This window comes from Phlebotomus papatasi, chromosome 1, assembly GCF_024763615.1.
Source record: "Phlebotomus papatasi isolate M1 chromosome 1, Ppap_2.1, whole genome shotgun sequence".
Classification (NCBI taxonomy): Eukaryota; Metazoa; Arthropoda; class Insecta; order Diptera; family Psychodidae; genus Phlebotomus; species Phlebotomus papatasi.
The window spans coordinates 24,242,002-24,256,658 of record NC_077222.1 but is presented as its reverse complement, the minus strand read 5'-3'; the positions used below and the strand labels follow the sequence as shown (position 1 = coordinate 24,256,658).

The 14,657-nt window shown below is 34.7% G+C and overlaps 1 protein-coding gene across 3 annotated transcripts in view; it reads right to left on the bottom strand.

Annotated features, from left to right (window-relative positions):
- Window positions 1-1,644: 1,644 nt before the first annotated feature.
- Window positions 1,645-14,657, bottom strand: part of LOC129798295 (rho GTPase-activating protein 100F) — a 119,994-nt gene continuing 106,981 nt past the window's right edge. The window contains exons 12-18 of one of the 3 annotated variants that reach the window (XM_055841358.1): window positions 13,829-13,983; window positions 13,637-13,716; window positions 13,360-13,576; window positions 8,631-8,671; window positions 7,953-8,177; window positions 3,424-3,529; window positions 1,645-2,984 (exon numbers count right to left, since the gene is read on the bottom strand). In XM_055841358.1, coding sequence (XP_055697333.1) covers window positions 2,008-2,984; window positions 3,424-3,529; window positions 7,953-8,177; window positions 8,631-8,671; window positions 13,360-13,576; window positions 13,637-13,716; window positions 13,829-13,983 — 1,801 coding nt within the window. In that variant the 3' untranslated portion in view covers window positions 1,645-2,007. Of the gene's footprint in view, window positions 2,985-3,423; window positions 3,530-7,952; window positions 8,178-8,630; window positions 8,672-13,359; window positions 13,577-13,636; window positions 13,717-13,828; window positions 13,984-14,657 lie in introns of those variants that run through there. The other 2 variants (XM_055841359.1, XM_055841360.1) reach the window with 2 other exon arrangements.

Here is a 14,657-nt window from a genome sequence, read left to right as displayed (position 1 = left end):
ACTATATGACGCCTAAATGTCTTTTCACGTAATTATTACAAAGATGCGACTAGTTTCATTCTGATCAAGTTCAAAGTATTAGGAGATGATCAGGTAAGTTATCTTGGAGTCGTCATAAGGTCATGAATTTTACGAAAGATAATTTTGCTGTTTTAAAACTTTAGAATAAAAAAATTCATACTAGGTTTGCCTTTGCTTTTTGTTCAATGGCTAATCAGTAGTGGTTTGATTTCCGGTAACGTAAAACGAAGAAAATACTGTAAGTTCCGAAATTTCTACATGGGTTTTCAGACTTCCTTATAGTTTCCTAAGAATTCTTTATTCGTCTTTGGTTTACCCTCAATTACCGTTAAGTTATACTATATTTCCCTCCAATTTCTTACTCCTATCAACTCCAAAGTTACGATTTTGTTACGTCAATATAACCATCTCATTACTTGCTAACGTATCTATCGAAACAATTCGAAAAAGATGTTAGGAGGTTGACTTCATACGAAATCTACAGATTACTCTGGAACCTCTGGAAAGTGAACATTATTCACAGGTCGTGTCGAAGTCATTAACAGGTCGTAATACAGTAGAGCCCCGCTATAGTCCATATTTGGTTCCAGATTTCACACTTGGGTTCGCACTATAGTCCATGTAATTTTTTAAAATTATCAACGACTTTTAGTATTGAAATTGCTCGACGGCTTCCACTTTCTTTGCGATTGTGGTATTTGTCCTCGCCCTCTTCATTATGGATCACAATTATCACAACTACTCAATAAAGTTTGCCAAAAATATTAAAATAATTATGACAACATTGCATGTCGCGTACTAAAAAACATAACCTAACTTGAAATCAGTGTTTTGAAATCAACGGTCGATAAATTGTGGACTATAGAGCGATGGCCTATAGCGGGGCTCTACTGTAGTTACTTTTGCTATTTTGCACGTTAACCTGAAAACACTTGTTCACATTATATCATCGATTGTATCAACCGATGTCGTATCTTAATTTATTTTGTATCTGTGTTTGATGAGCGCTACGATTCATACGTCGCGTTGCCTCTAGCGTGAAATGCTGACACAAAAAATACAGATACGATAACGTTCAATGCAACCAACGATATGTTTTATTCTGAAGGCTACCCGTGACTTTCAGTACTTTTTCATTACGTATTTGTTACGACAATATAACCAGTATTTTACTGTTTCACGATTTATAAGCTTTAATCTCCTCAATCAAGACAAGTCTATCCCGTTTTAAGGCTTTCGCAAAATTTAGTTAGCTCTCTCACCAAAAGAAAAATAACCCTGCGTTAACATTTCTTATCCTGCAAATTGTTGTTTTTTTTTGTATTTTTCCAGAACAGGTTGTTTTGTAAAGATTTTAAGAATTAGTCTGTCTGTATAAAAGGTGGAATTTGAAAAGTGGGAGTACAAGAGAGACTTGAAGAGTTATTACAAATATAGATAGAGATTAGAAAATGTATAAGAGATAGTTTTTAGTATCTTGTTTGTTTTTAGTTAGTTTGGCCCAAAATATTTTAGAGGATTTCTTCCTGGACAACCGCCATTGCATCTCCTTACTGTCTCACTTCTAAACTACAGTATTTTTATTCGCATTTTTTTTTATTTTATATTTTTTATAATTAGTTGTTTTCTTTTTGTTTTTATTTTCTAAAAATGTACCATCAAAAAGCGTTTTTTTCCTTTCACCAGAAAAGTGACTAGTCTACCTAAAGTTGTTTAAACCTTGTAGCGTTTTTTTTCTTTTTTTTATTAAATATTAATATAAATTCTTAAAAGGTAAGTTTATTGGAATTTTACATGTTATTGTAATGCTGTTTATTGTCGAGATAATCAACTGAATCATGCGAAAATTCACTTTTAAGTCTTTCATTGTTTTATCTCGAAGCGATTTTTCCTCTCGTGGTGAGACGTACAACCGGTCGAGTGTTACTTGATAGGCTTTAAGCCGTTTTGAGGGTGAAAGGGTAGGGATATGGGGTTGTGTTACCTCTATTCAGTGTCAATCTTGGAGGAGGCCGTTGTGGAAATGGCTCCAGCAGCACTGTCTTTCGACGTAATGGTGATCGTTGGGATGGCTGAGTGCGTGGTTTCGCACTGGGCGGGATTGTAGGTGGGCAGGAAGGGATTTGTCGAGGAATACTGTACCCTATAGGTGCCGTATGTGAAGCCATTTCCACTGCTACTCGTGCCAAAGAGATCAATATTGTTCGTGGTACTGCTGTAGGGGGACGTTGAACCACCATTTGTTGTAGCCCTGACCGAGTACGGGCTACCATTTTTGGGCAACGTGCCGTACAGCAGGGCACTTGAACTGCTCGTGACTGATTCAGTATGGGATGTCGCGGTGTCACCGTTAGCACTAGTGCTAATAGCAAAGGTCGGCGAATGACTTGATCGTCCTGCAACGGAGGATACGGAGGATACTGGATCTGACGGTTGTTGGAAGGTACTCCTGGTTGTCAAGGGAGAACCCGTAACTGAGGACACAGCTCGGCTTGTTGAGCTGTCCATCTGGGTCTTCCTGAGGTACTCAGATGCCAGGGCACTTACTGACGTTGTCGTTTCTGACAATCTACTACTCAGACTGGCTGAGGAGAATTGGTAACCAAGGGTAGACATCAGTTGATTTCTTAGCATGAAGGTACTACTACTGCTGTCCGAGGACGTTGTTGGCAGGTTCGATCGCATCTGCTGACCCATGTACGATGATCCCGATGACATTTTGGACAAATAATTGGTGAGTGATGATGTATCGGTGGAGTGGAAACCACTGCGAGATGTCAATTGTTGCTCTGCGGTGGATGTATTGATGTCAGTGGTTCCATTCTTCTGTGGTCGCCCATTTCCATCCAGCGGTTGCTTCACCGAATGCGAACTACCCGACTCCCGCAGGCGTACTGTCGATGCAGATGCCACAGAAGACAGACTCATTGCCGGCGAGGCACCTCTCTTCACCGTGTCTGTGCCTTGAGCATAGAACACAGAAAGTGAATTAGCATATCAACTAACTACAAACCCTTCACAGCCTCAAAAACCATCCTCCAGCCCCTCCCTTCAAACCCTCGCACTCACTCAAATTCAACAACACTCAACTATTTATTTTTCCAACATGTACCACCCTAATCCACACCCCTTTAAACAATTTTACGACAATTTCCAGTTTACAACTCTCCTCGGAGTTCATCTTGCAAAAACCCAGATACAGACATGCCGCCAAATTGAATTAGGTCTGTGCGAAGAAGTTTTGCGAAAATTGCACTTGAAGTCTCAAGCTTTGAACTTCCATCAATTCAATTGCTCAACTTCTTTTCACTCACCACGAACATCGTGGTGAATGAATGATAAAGCAATTACGAAATGTGGAATAGGACACTGAAAGTTTATTTGGATGGCTACAACACTCACCCGACTCCGAGCCAGTTGACGAAGCGGAACTACTGCCGGGGGAGGGTGTGGCGGGTGGCGACTGGACGCGCACCCCCGAGACCGCTGAGGCCACCGATGGAGGGCGCTACAAAACAAGTTGAAAATACGGAAATTAATAAAAAACATTATGTGAATGATATAAAGTTTAAAGAGAAACAAGAAAAGTACTTTTTGGTTCATAAACTATGTTACAAAATTTTAAGTTAAAACTTTAATTAAATTGCAGATTGTGGACTAAGTCATTTCAAACTATTGTCAATTGGGAACTGTAATTTTGTGAAATTAAATGAAAACACTAGGAAAGTTCATTTTATCAGTTAAATTTTCCATATAATAGAAACTTCAGCTTAAGTTGTGGAGTTATTGATTTTGTAATGGAGATGCCCCGGGTTCGATTTTAACAGGGAATCACATTAAGTTCCAGTGAATAAATGAAGCCCTCTAATATCGTCTTCGAACTTAAGAACTCGAGATTTAACAACATTCTTTAATTTTTCTAATTTCAAATCAGGTTAAGTGGTAACGCATTATATTGAACTTGAGCTACTCTGGCTGAAAACCTACGATAAACTCATCAAGAACTCGAGGTACTCGGGATCCCATATTTTTTGAATTCGTTTGATCAGGAATCAGAAACTTTTGATCAGGCAGAACTTTCTTTTATTTAACTTAAAATGTTCAAATTAGGGCAACTTAACTTTTAAGCTTTCAGATATCATCCTAGAAATCATTCTAGAATAAGATTAAACCATCATTTTGAAGGCTTTATATGGCTTGAATACTGAATGTTCAGCCATACTTTAGCTTAACAATGTTTTCTAATATCTAATCATACAAGATTTTTTCTAAAGTTTTGATAGTGGTATAAGACATTAAGAGTAAATGATTTATTATACTAAAAGAGCCATTAAAATTGCTTTGTATTTCGAGACCTTCGGTATGTTCTAACCCAGTCGACAATCGAATCCACCAATGCTTACCCTTTACTCCTATGATAAGGGCCTTGACAGACCTGAGGATTATCCGAGAGACGGCTTAGCGCAATTATGTTAGAAATAATGGCCAAACTACATTTCCATCATTTTCCACTAAGTCGTCTCTCGGTTTAAGTCGTAAGTGTGTCTAGGGCATAATGGTACTTAAGATTATTAATATGGTACTCTTATTGCTTTGGCAATTAACACAATTATTTCAGTAAGTTAAAATCATTCATCCCGGACAGTTCAATCCGATGAAGTTGAAAGAAATTTGGCACCTACAGTTTCTAAGTTCCGTCTTCGAACTTCTAATATTATATAAGTGAACTCAATTAAGGCTTAGGGGTATTACCGGGGCAGTAGTAAACATGGCATAATTGTAAACAATATGATTTTTACTGCTCGAACTCAAAGAGAGAGTAGTTATATAATCGTCTTTTTTCAACTTGTCACAGTTCTGGAGCTTAAACAGTAAGAGATATCGACTTCTAGTCTACAATGACCCCCAATAAAAAAAAACAATATCTTTTGACGTTTTTTCCCTTCCCCATCCCCTCTATCGCCACAGAAAACATGTTTTTTCGGTTTACCTCAAAATTCGCCCAAGATTTTTCAATAATTTTCAGATATGTTTTATAGGTAGTCCAGGTGAATATTTAGCCCATCATGTCTATGACCGGAAAATTCGCCATTTTGAATTATTGAATGTCAAAGGCCAAGCATTTTGGAGGGCCCATTTTTCAATCGATTTGGTTAAATTTGGATTTTTTGGAAATGCATTGAAATTTTGAACCCGATTGCATCGGTCTTTATTGCTAGTGAACGGGTTAAGTAACGATTTTTTTTATTTTCAAATGATGCTTTTCTGATTTATAAATCAATTTGATCTCTAAGTAGATTAGCAAGTACTAAAGGATCATGCGAAAAACTAATTCACGTTGAGCTCTATCTAATGAGTTCGAGGATTTCGCAAAGCTGGAACGTTTTGCCATCTCTTTTAATTTATATTCGATAAATAGATGTTGCCCTAGGCCTTGGGATGAGTAATTTATCCATCAAATCAGACCCACTTCACTTTCATTAGGCTCACTTCCTACATCGGTGCAGTTTCACGAGAGAAAAATACTCGTAACTTTCAAAATATGACCGTTGCGATATTTATAGAAGAACCGACTTTTACATAAATTCGTTGGGAACGTACACCTAACGAACTAGTTCACCTACGAAGTAGACTCGTTGCTTCTGATCTGCTATAATTTAGCCTTAATTCAATATTTAGATTTAGAAGGTTTAGAAGGAGTTCTCGGAAAAAATTGTTGATTCCCCGAGTTTCCCCGTGAGTTCCATGAAGTCTGGATTCTCCGACTTCCCCGTACGTTTCCTGAAAAATGTATGGGTTCCCTGGCTTTTCATAAAGTTCCCTGAGAAATGTATGGATTTCTTGAGTTCCCGGAGATTTCCCTGAAAAGTGTGTGGGTTTCCGGGTTTCTCCGTCAGTTTCTTGAAAAAATCTATGGGTTCCCCGAGTTCCCTGGAGCTCCATGTGGGTTCCCCGAATTTCCCGTGTTCCCAGGGTTCCTTGGTTTACCCAGAGGTTCTCTGGTTAGGTTGGCCCATTTTTCCCGAAATGAGTTAACCCTTGTCCATAGAATACGGAACTGATTTGAAATAATGGAAATAATGCTTTGCCTTTTGATTTGTTTAGCAACAAAATATCATTAATAACCAACCCAGAACTAATTTCAAGAGTTTAAATACCAAGACAAGAGCTAGTGTGGTTATTCGCTCATAGCTCTTTGTAAATAATAATTATTAAAATAACAGTTATGCCCTAGACACACTTACGACTTAAGCCGAGAGACGACTTACTGGAAAATTATAGAAATGAAGTTTAACCATTATTTCTAATATAATTACGCTAAGCCGTCTCTCGGCTAATCCTTAGGTCTCTCAAGACCGTTACGTTACGTTATTAAGGACGTAAAATGACGAACTGTTTTTGCCTCTTCTACATAAAATTTGTACGGGTGTCAGAGCTTAGCGCCTGGCAAGTTGGCCTTTTTAAATGGAACTATTTGAAACCAATTTCTAAATTGATCTCGGACTCAGCTCACAGTGCTCCAAGGAAAAAAATTATTTAAACAAAAATTTAGTATATTCATCCTTCCATACGGAAAGGTATCTTATAATACGGAAAAACTTCTCACTTTTTAAATATTTAGCATAACGATCACGAGTGCAGAAAAATTCCCATACGCATTTGTATGTGAAAGTAAGAAATTGGCTTCAACTTTGAAGGCCACTTGCCGGGGACTAGGTCAGAGCATTCCAATGAGCTCTGAATAGAAATTTTGACACGGTTGATACCGGTGGCAGCCAAAATCTTAAATACCAAAATCCCGAAAGCCAAAATCCTGAACGCCAAAATCCCGAAAAGGCCGAAATCTCGATATCCAAGATCCCGAAAGCCAAAATCCCGAATGTTCAAAATCGTGAAAGGGATGAAATTATATGGAGGAAAATGTTTAGAATAATTTCCCAAGACACAGAAGATTTTCCTTTGCCTCCAGCAAGTGCGGATGCAATCGTGGGATTAGCTATGACCGCTATGACACTTTTAAGAATTCGAGATTTTGGCGTTCGGGATTTTGACCAGGACCCGTTGACACATCTGATATACTTCATTCTTCTTTATTCTTTAGACTGAATTAAGATGGATTTTTCGGAATTAACTTGAAACACCCTATTGATGAGGAACCTAATTAATAAAGACTCAGCAGAATTTTCTTTTGCTTTGTGACACTGGGTATATAAAACGTGCTCATATTTATAGAAATTTTAATGTAATTTGTACTTCGTAGTAGGGGCTGATAGGGGAAGTAGGACACCTTTGAAATTAGGATTTTTCTCCTAATTAGAACTGAGCCATATCATAACGTAATTTAGCTTCTCAATCTGTTTGTGCAGCTAAATAATATCACGATAAAGCTCCACTTTATTTAAAAATAGGTGAAAAATAGCAATTCTAAAGGTGCCCCACTTTACTCTAAATGGTTTATGTTTTGATCGCCTCTTACTATATTAAAAAAATAATAATAAACATCTTCCTAATTTGCCCATACCTATTCAAGACAGTGTGATCTAAACTTATTTGAGTGAAGCTTTCTTAAAAAGTTTATTTCATTATAATAATCTAAATGTTATGGAACTTAAAGCAACTTATGGCACTGTAAAGAAAATAAGTCCCATCCTGACCTAGAATAGTGCGTAAAATAATTTTAAATTACCGGAAAGTCACAGGATTAATTCAGAGTCCCAAATCTTGAAAACTAACTTTGTGATTGTTTATAAAGCCGAATATAAAGTAAATCCTAATTAGGGTGTTTTTGTGTGTACTTGATACTTTCAAAGTTAAACTTCACATATGAGGGTAGAATTCAAATTGAGGGTTGTAGTTCCAGAGGGAAAGTCGTCAGTAAACATGAAATTACTCAAAGGAGCGTATTGATTTTGAGTAAATGGAATCATCACCTGTTGGGCAGCTAGCGGCGAGGCTTGAGGCGATTGAGCTAATAGACCCGCTGCTGATGGAGACGCACGATTGCTGAGAGTGGCTGAGAGCGGAAGAGGGCCTTGAGATTGGCTGCCCACCGCCGAGGGTGAGATATGGAGGCTGGACGATACCGGTGGTTTGGCCGCTGGCAATGCACTGGCTCTGTTTCCACGCTGCCCGAGTGGCTCGCTGCGTCGACCTGTCTACATAGGACTCTGTATTAACCACAAGCTGAATTCGTTCCAAAGGCCATGAAAAAGCTCTTGCAACTTGGCTTTTTTGTAACTTTCCGGATTTCTCAAACACACAGAAAAAAAGTAAACAACCCACAGAGATGGGGCGAAGCATGAGAACAAAAGAAAAACCATGAACTTCAGCAAAACTTTACAAAATCCCCCGAAAAAGGATTGCACGCAAGAGGTTGGTGTCCAGCACTTGAGCATTTTTTCACCAATATCCTCCTCTTGTGAACAACCTTCTTTTGGGTATGCAACTCAAAGGCACACGAAACAAAAAATGGAAAGAACAAATCTACAAAATGAAAAAAGTTGTAATGACTTAAGCAAACAAATTTTCATTCTAGCACATTTTACTTATGGTTTCTGTCTCAATGTATTTTTTTTTTCAGTATAAATTGTAATGTCATATTGATTTACTGTGTAGTGTTGTGTAGGTGCGAATGCAGAGACAACAGTATCTGTAGAAGAGGAAATATACAAGAATTATTTTCTTTCAATTTCCACCCGATAATTTAAGTTGAGAAAGAAAATGAAACACTGCCAACAATTAATTTACAAAAAGCAATGTAGCAGAGCTCTGAATGCACTTACAGATTGGTAGGAGCTTTTCTAAGTTTATGCACCCATGGCAAAAGAAAACTACTCTTGCAACAACAATGACAAGCAAAAACGATTAAGGGTAATACAACGTACAAATACTGCTGAAGGAGGGATTTTTTTTAATGACAAAAAAGTAGCTTTTACGAGCACTTGCACAATGAATGATTTGAGAACAAGATGCAATTGTAGGAAAAATCTCAATACAAGAACTTTCTTTTGAAACTAGCCACGTTCTTATTTTTTATTAACATTTACTCTAAAGTGGATATCATGTCAACTCTGAAAAGAAAGGTCTGAAGTTGTGCAATAAAGTCTTTTTGCAGGACGTCGTATATGACAATCGTAAATTCAACTTTCAAAAGTTTAAATAATTAAATTGTCTTGCTTTCAAATGCTGTATGTTTGATAAGATTTTATCACATGAAAATTACACTTTTAGATTAATAAAGTTGAAATTATACTTTGTAATTAAATAAATTAATTTAAAAACAACTAAAGACAAATAATAAATAATTTAGCTTTAAGGACCCACTTTTTATTATGTCTTTTTGTTATATTCAGAATATAATTTATACACGATAAATATATTTGAAAAAGAAATTAAATTGAAGAAAATTAAGATTAAAGTTGAAAGTCCAAGAGTAACTGTGTTATCACACTTGCACATTAAAATTTTAATATGATTCACATTAATTGTCGCTGGTGAGAGTTCAAATGTGTAATTTGTGTGTTTGAATCATTTTATATTCAAAATTTGATCTATATGTTGATAAAAAGGTAGACTTGGCCCGCAAAATTTGATATAAATTTGATTTATAGTATTAATGCGAAAAATTAATGCGATTTTCTCTTTAATTTTTTAATGTGAAAAATATTTATGCTTTAGGTAAATTTAAACTTATTTTTGCAGGCCAAGTCTACTTCTTTATCAATAAATAGAAAAAACCCAAATATTAAGTGACTCTAAAGCTGTCTACACATTATGAGCATTTTTTAAAAAAATTCTTTAAAAAATTTTTTAAAAATTTTTTTAAAAAACTGTTTTGTAAAAAATTGTCCCAGTGTGTAGAGGCATTTTTTTAAAAGAATTTTTTTAAAGAAAAAAACCTTGATTTTTAAAAAAAAAATGGGTCGTTTTTTTACAAAATCGCCTACACACTATACAAATTTCTGTAAAAAATCCAGTTTTTTTAAAAAAAAAATTCACTAGTCTAGAGGCGATTTTTTTAAAGAACTTTTTTTAATGTCATTTTTTACAGAATTTTTGATAATGTGTAGACAGCTTAAGACACAAATAACATATTTGGACGCTCACAAGCGACAATTAATGTGAATCACATTAAAATTTTAATGTGAAAGTGTGATAACGCCGTAAGGGCCTATAAATTCCGAAACTTCAGAACTTTAATTAGCTTATTCTAAAGCAAACGAGAATAGTGTAAGTCGTGATGCAATACTTGTGCATGAGTGAAGATATAACAGCTCTCCACATCCTTTTTCAAACTCGTAATACTGCTTAACTGAGCCTCAAAATAATATCTATCTATAAAGATTAGATAAAGAAACTACAGGGCTTAGAACATCTCTAATAGATGATCCTATGTCCTCAGTATATCAAAGAGTGGGATATGTATAAGGGAAAGTGTCCGTCCATGCTTTGTACGATCCCAAGATTCGTAATGCCTAAATTCTTTCTATGTTTCTCAATAGATGTGACACATCGCACTTATATTTTAAAAACTAGAGGAAAGTGTCCGGTTTCTAGAATATTGCGGAGTTATATTTATTCAGAAAGACAGAAAAAATTTACCCATTACGAAGCGTAAGATCATAAGTAGCATGGGCTTTTTCTCCTATCTTTAATCCCAAATTGTACAGTCTCAATATTTTCAAAGATCATCTGGTCTTGAGTCTATTTAGGCCATAATGGACTGTCTCAATTGGAAGCCTAAATTATTACCCATACACTTTCAATTTTAAAATTTTGGTTTTTTAAGAAATTGTTGTTTATAAGATTGTTCTTTAATAATATAAAGTTCCTGAAAATTTTATTTATAACTCACTATCAAGAAGGAATTTTAGAATTTGAAGTAGATTTTGTTAAGGATTTTTTTTTTCAAAATAGAAATATATCTCCTATGAAGAGAAAGTATTCATTTTCATCGGCAAATATACAAAATTATTATGGTAGTATTAGGGATACAAATTTTTAAGTTTAAATATTTAAATAAAATTCTTACATATTTTTATTAAATTTGAAAAAAAAGGATTTTTATTCTCTATTGATTTGAAGAGATTAAAATACTATTTTTTGGCAATATTATCGTAAATTTTGTAAAAAAAAAAAACTCAAAAATGAAGTTCAAGTTTATAAGAATTTCATGAGATGTAATACCGGCTTCAGACTGGAGGCTTATCCCGGTTGCCAAATGCCTCCAAAATCTAAATAATAAACAATTTTGTTAATTTTTCAAAATCTATTGGATAATTTTCCTTTAATTTCCAATCCGAAGCAAGAACCTTCTAACAATCTTAAATGATTTTTTTTATAAACAAACTGGTTACTGTTTTTTTTACAAAACCGACTTTTAAAAATTTTTTATTTATTTAATATCGACTTTAAATATTCAGAATTAAATATAAAAATAAGAAAAAAGCAAAATTTAAGCTCATTTAAGTTCATTAAAACGTGAGCAATACTTTATTAATCTGTGACTTGATTCTTTATTAAAGGGAACTAATTACTGTCTTGTCTTATTCTTTTTTTTAAAGGACTTTTAAAGATGTTGATTTATATAATATTGATAATATTGACTTTAAATATTCAAAAATCACAAAATAAAAAAGAACTTTTTAAAATTTTTGAATAAAACTGAAAACCTTTAACTTCACGATTTTCCGTTATTCATATTCAATTCTATGCAATAATTTTAACATAATTCACATATTTTTTTTTAAATTTAGAAGTAAAATATTTGTGATATACTATCAAAGATATATTAGGCCAGACCGAAAAAAGACTGATAAAGTGCATAGGTATTTAATTAGCTATGAGACATATTTTCTGGAATTACAAATTAAATTTTAAATTTGGGTAAATGTCCTAATTCAAAACCATTTCCGGGCGCTTTAACTTTAACAGAAGATTCAACACATTAAGTGCATTTTTTTCTGAAGAGAATTACATAAAGTTGCTCCTTGACTCTTCCAGAATGTTAATGTTTAGTGAAAATTCTTTAAATATAATTTGAAAACTTCTTAAATACAAGAAAAATACACTAGTGTAAAATGCTGCTATTGGAAACAAATTAATCCAAATGGAGACAAGGGAAAGTTTCTAATTGGAGACAAACAGTGTAAGTGAAACCGCGACGAAAGGCTTCCAAAACCTTGTTGAGTTGCTCCTACGTGCAGAATTTATTCTTATTCCTGGTCTTTTCTCCTTTCCCATCTGAAACAATTGGAACATCTCTCCAAAAGAAACATATTTCCAGGGTTTCCTATTGAAGCATTTGCAGACACTTCAGAAAAACCCTTTTTGTTTACGAAACAATGACGTTTCCTTTGGGAGTAGCGAAAAATTTCCATTTGGAGCAGGTTTTGAATTAGCTCAATTTACCCTACATGTGGATAAATCTTTAAACTGAAATATTTAAATTGTTTTGTTTTCAATATCTATAACGTTTTAAACATTTGTTTAGTTTAGCTCTATTCTCCTTTAAATCTCTTATAATTCAAAGTTTAAAATAAAATATTTTTGCATTATAAATTATTTGATTGTTCAGTGAATAATTCAAATTATTCAATAAATAATTTAAAATGGACAGTAAAAAATCAAAAATTGATTATAAATCATCTTAAATTAAATCTAAAATTCCAAAAAAATTCAAAACCATTTCATTTTCTCTTTAATTAAAAAAATGCACTATTTTTTGGGCCTTTACAATTTTAATAGAGAAATGCATATACGATAAGTTCCTCTTGCTTGTCTAAGCATATCAATTTATGGTTTCCGTTTCATTTACACACCAATAAAAAATATCTCTTTTAATCAAATTAAAAAGATATTTTTCAGGATTTGTCTTAAAATGGATTGAGTAGAATAAATCGGAAATAAATCGTTACAAACCTTATTTTTCAGAGCATGTTTCATTAGAAAGTAGTCCCAAAATCCTACATATCAATGAATCCATACCAAAAACGTGTAAAATTGTTCCTTTTAATATCTTGTATTAAAGAATCAAGATTGGCTTAAGGAATTCAACGGAAATCATGCATTGTGAAAACAAATCCTCCAACCTTAAGGCATGTAAATCCATTTTCTTTCTCTTCAAAAGTAAAAACACAAAATAAATAATTCTTGGAAATTCAAAAAATAAATTGATGGTAAGGGTAGAGTGTTTGTTTGTGTCTCAAATTCTAAATCTTCACTCAAGGATATCCTAATTGGAAAACAACTTCCTCAGCAACCACAAAGCCACCGAGGAAACACGACAGTCAACATTGATTAGATATTATCTTGGAAAGGTGAATTGGACTACGTTACCTGAAGCTGCTGCGGATTGTGGCTGTGGCCAGATTTGCAGGAGATACTTCAGTACAGCAATAGGTTGTGCATGATCTACATTCTCGCCGGATGTTCCTGAGGAGTGCAGCATCAGTGGTGGACCCATGACTGTTGCCAGAGCCTGGGCTGACATTTTATTGCGATCAGACGCAGACACAACCAGTGAGAGATGATCAAGGAGGAACACAAGGGTGGCCTAAAAATCAAACAAATGAGGTTTTCCGGACATTCCTTTAAAAAATTCAGAAAAACTTACCCGATTTGCCCGTGGGAGACAGTCTAAGATACTTAACATGAGTTTTGCGTTGCCTTCAGGATCGTCTGGTAAGCAAACAGCTACTTGAAGGGAAAAGACGTCGTTGCAGAAAGAATGGTAAATAGTGGACAGAAAATTCAGTGTTGATGGTTGAATGATTATCAAGGGATAAAATAAACGTTTGATACTCACCTAAAGCATCTAAGGTCATTTGGAAAAGACATCTAGTAAATAGAGGCTCTGGAAGTTCCCTGAGATAGTCCTTTAGCACCCCAGTAATTACATTAATATCAGGAACATGATCCGGACTCAATTCAACTGCTCGGCTATTTCTCTCAAATGCCTCCCTGGAAAAATTTCACCATTCCCAATTGAACTCATTAGTTTCGCTAAATGATGACAAAGATGATGGAAGAAAAAAAGAACATAGAGTCTTGGAAAGGGTACGTTGGAAAGTAGATGAGAAATGATTACGAGAAAGTTGAGCTTAAGTAGGTTGCCATTAGAAATAGGAAAAGAGAAATTTGATAGGCACCCCATTGATACAAATTACATTGTGACCTCTTTCATTTCTCAAGAAAACTCCCCAAACTCCACAATTACACCTCTTCCCACTCTAACAGCTTTCACCGTAGCACCTAATGCCATATTTAATTGAAATCAATTTTCACGTGCGCTTAATACGACTGTAGAAGACCGCAGCAATAAAGGGTTGGGAATTTAATAATTAACAAATGAGCTCAGAATCAATCAAATTATGATCCGTAATTTAATACCTGGTGCGATTTAATTTCATATTTAATTGCTAGATATGAAGCTCAGATGAATATATTTGATCTCCCTGGAGATAAATTTTCCCGTAGCTTTCATCTCACCACAGAAAGAGAGAATTCTTTGTGGTACATTTTCCGTATAGTCTCACAAATTCCAGTTGGGATTTTATACTACTTCCCTCGTACAACTTATTGGTTCTACAAGAGGGAAGTTTTCAGATATTTTCTATCTCGTAAGTTTATTGATT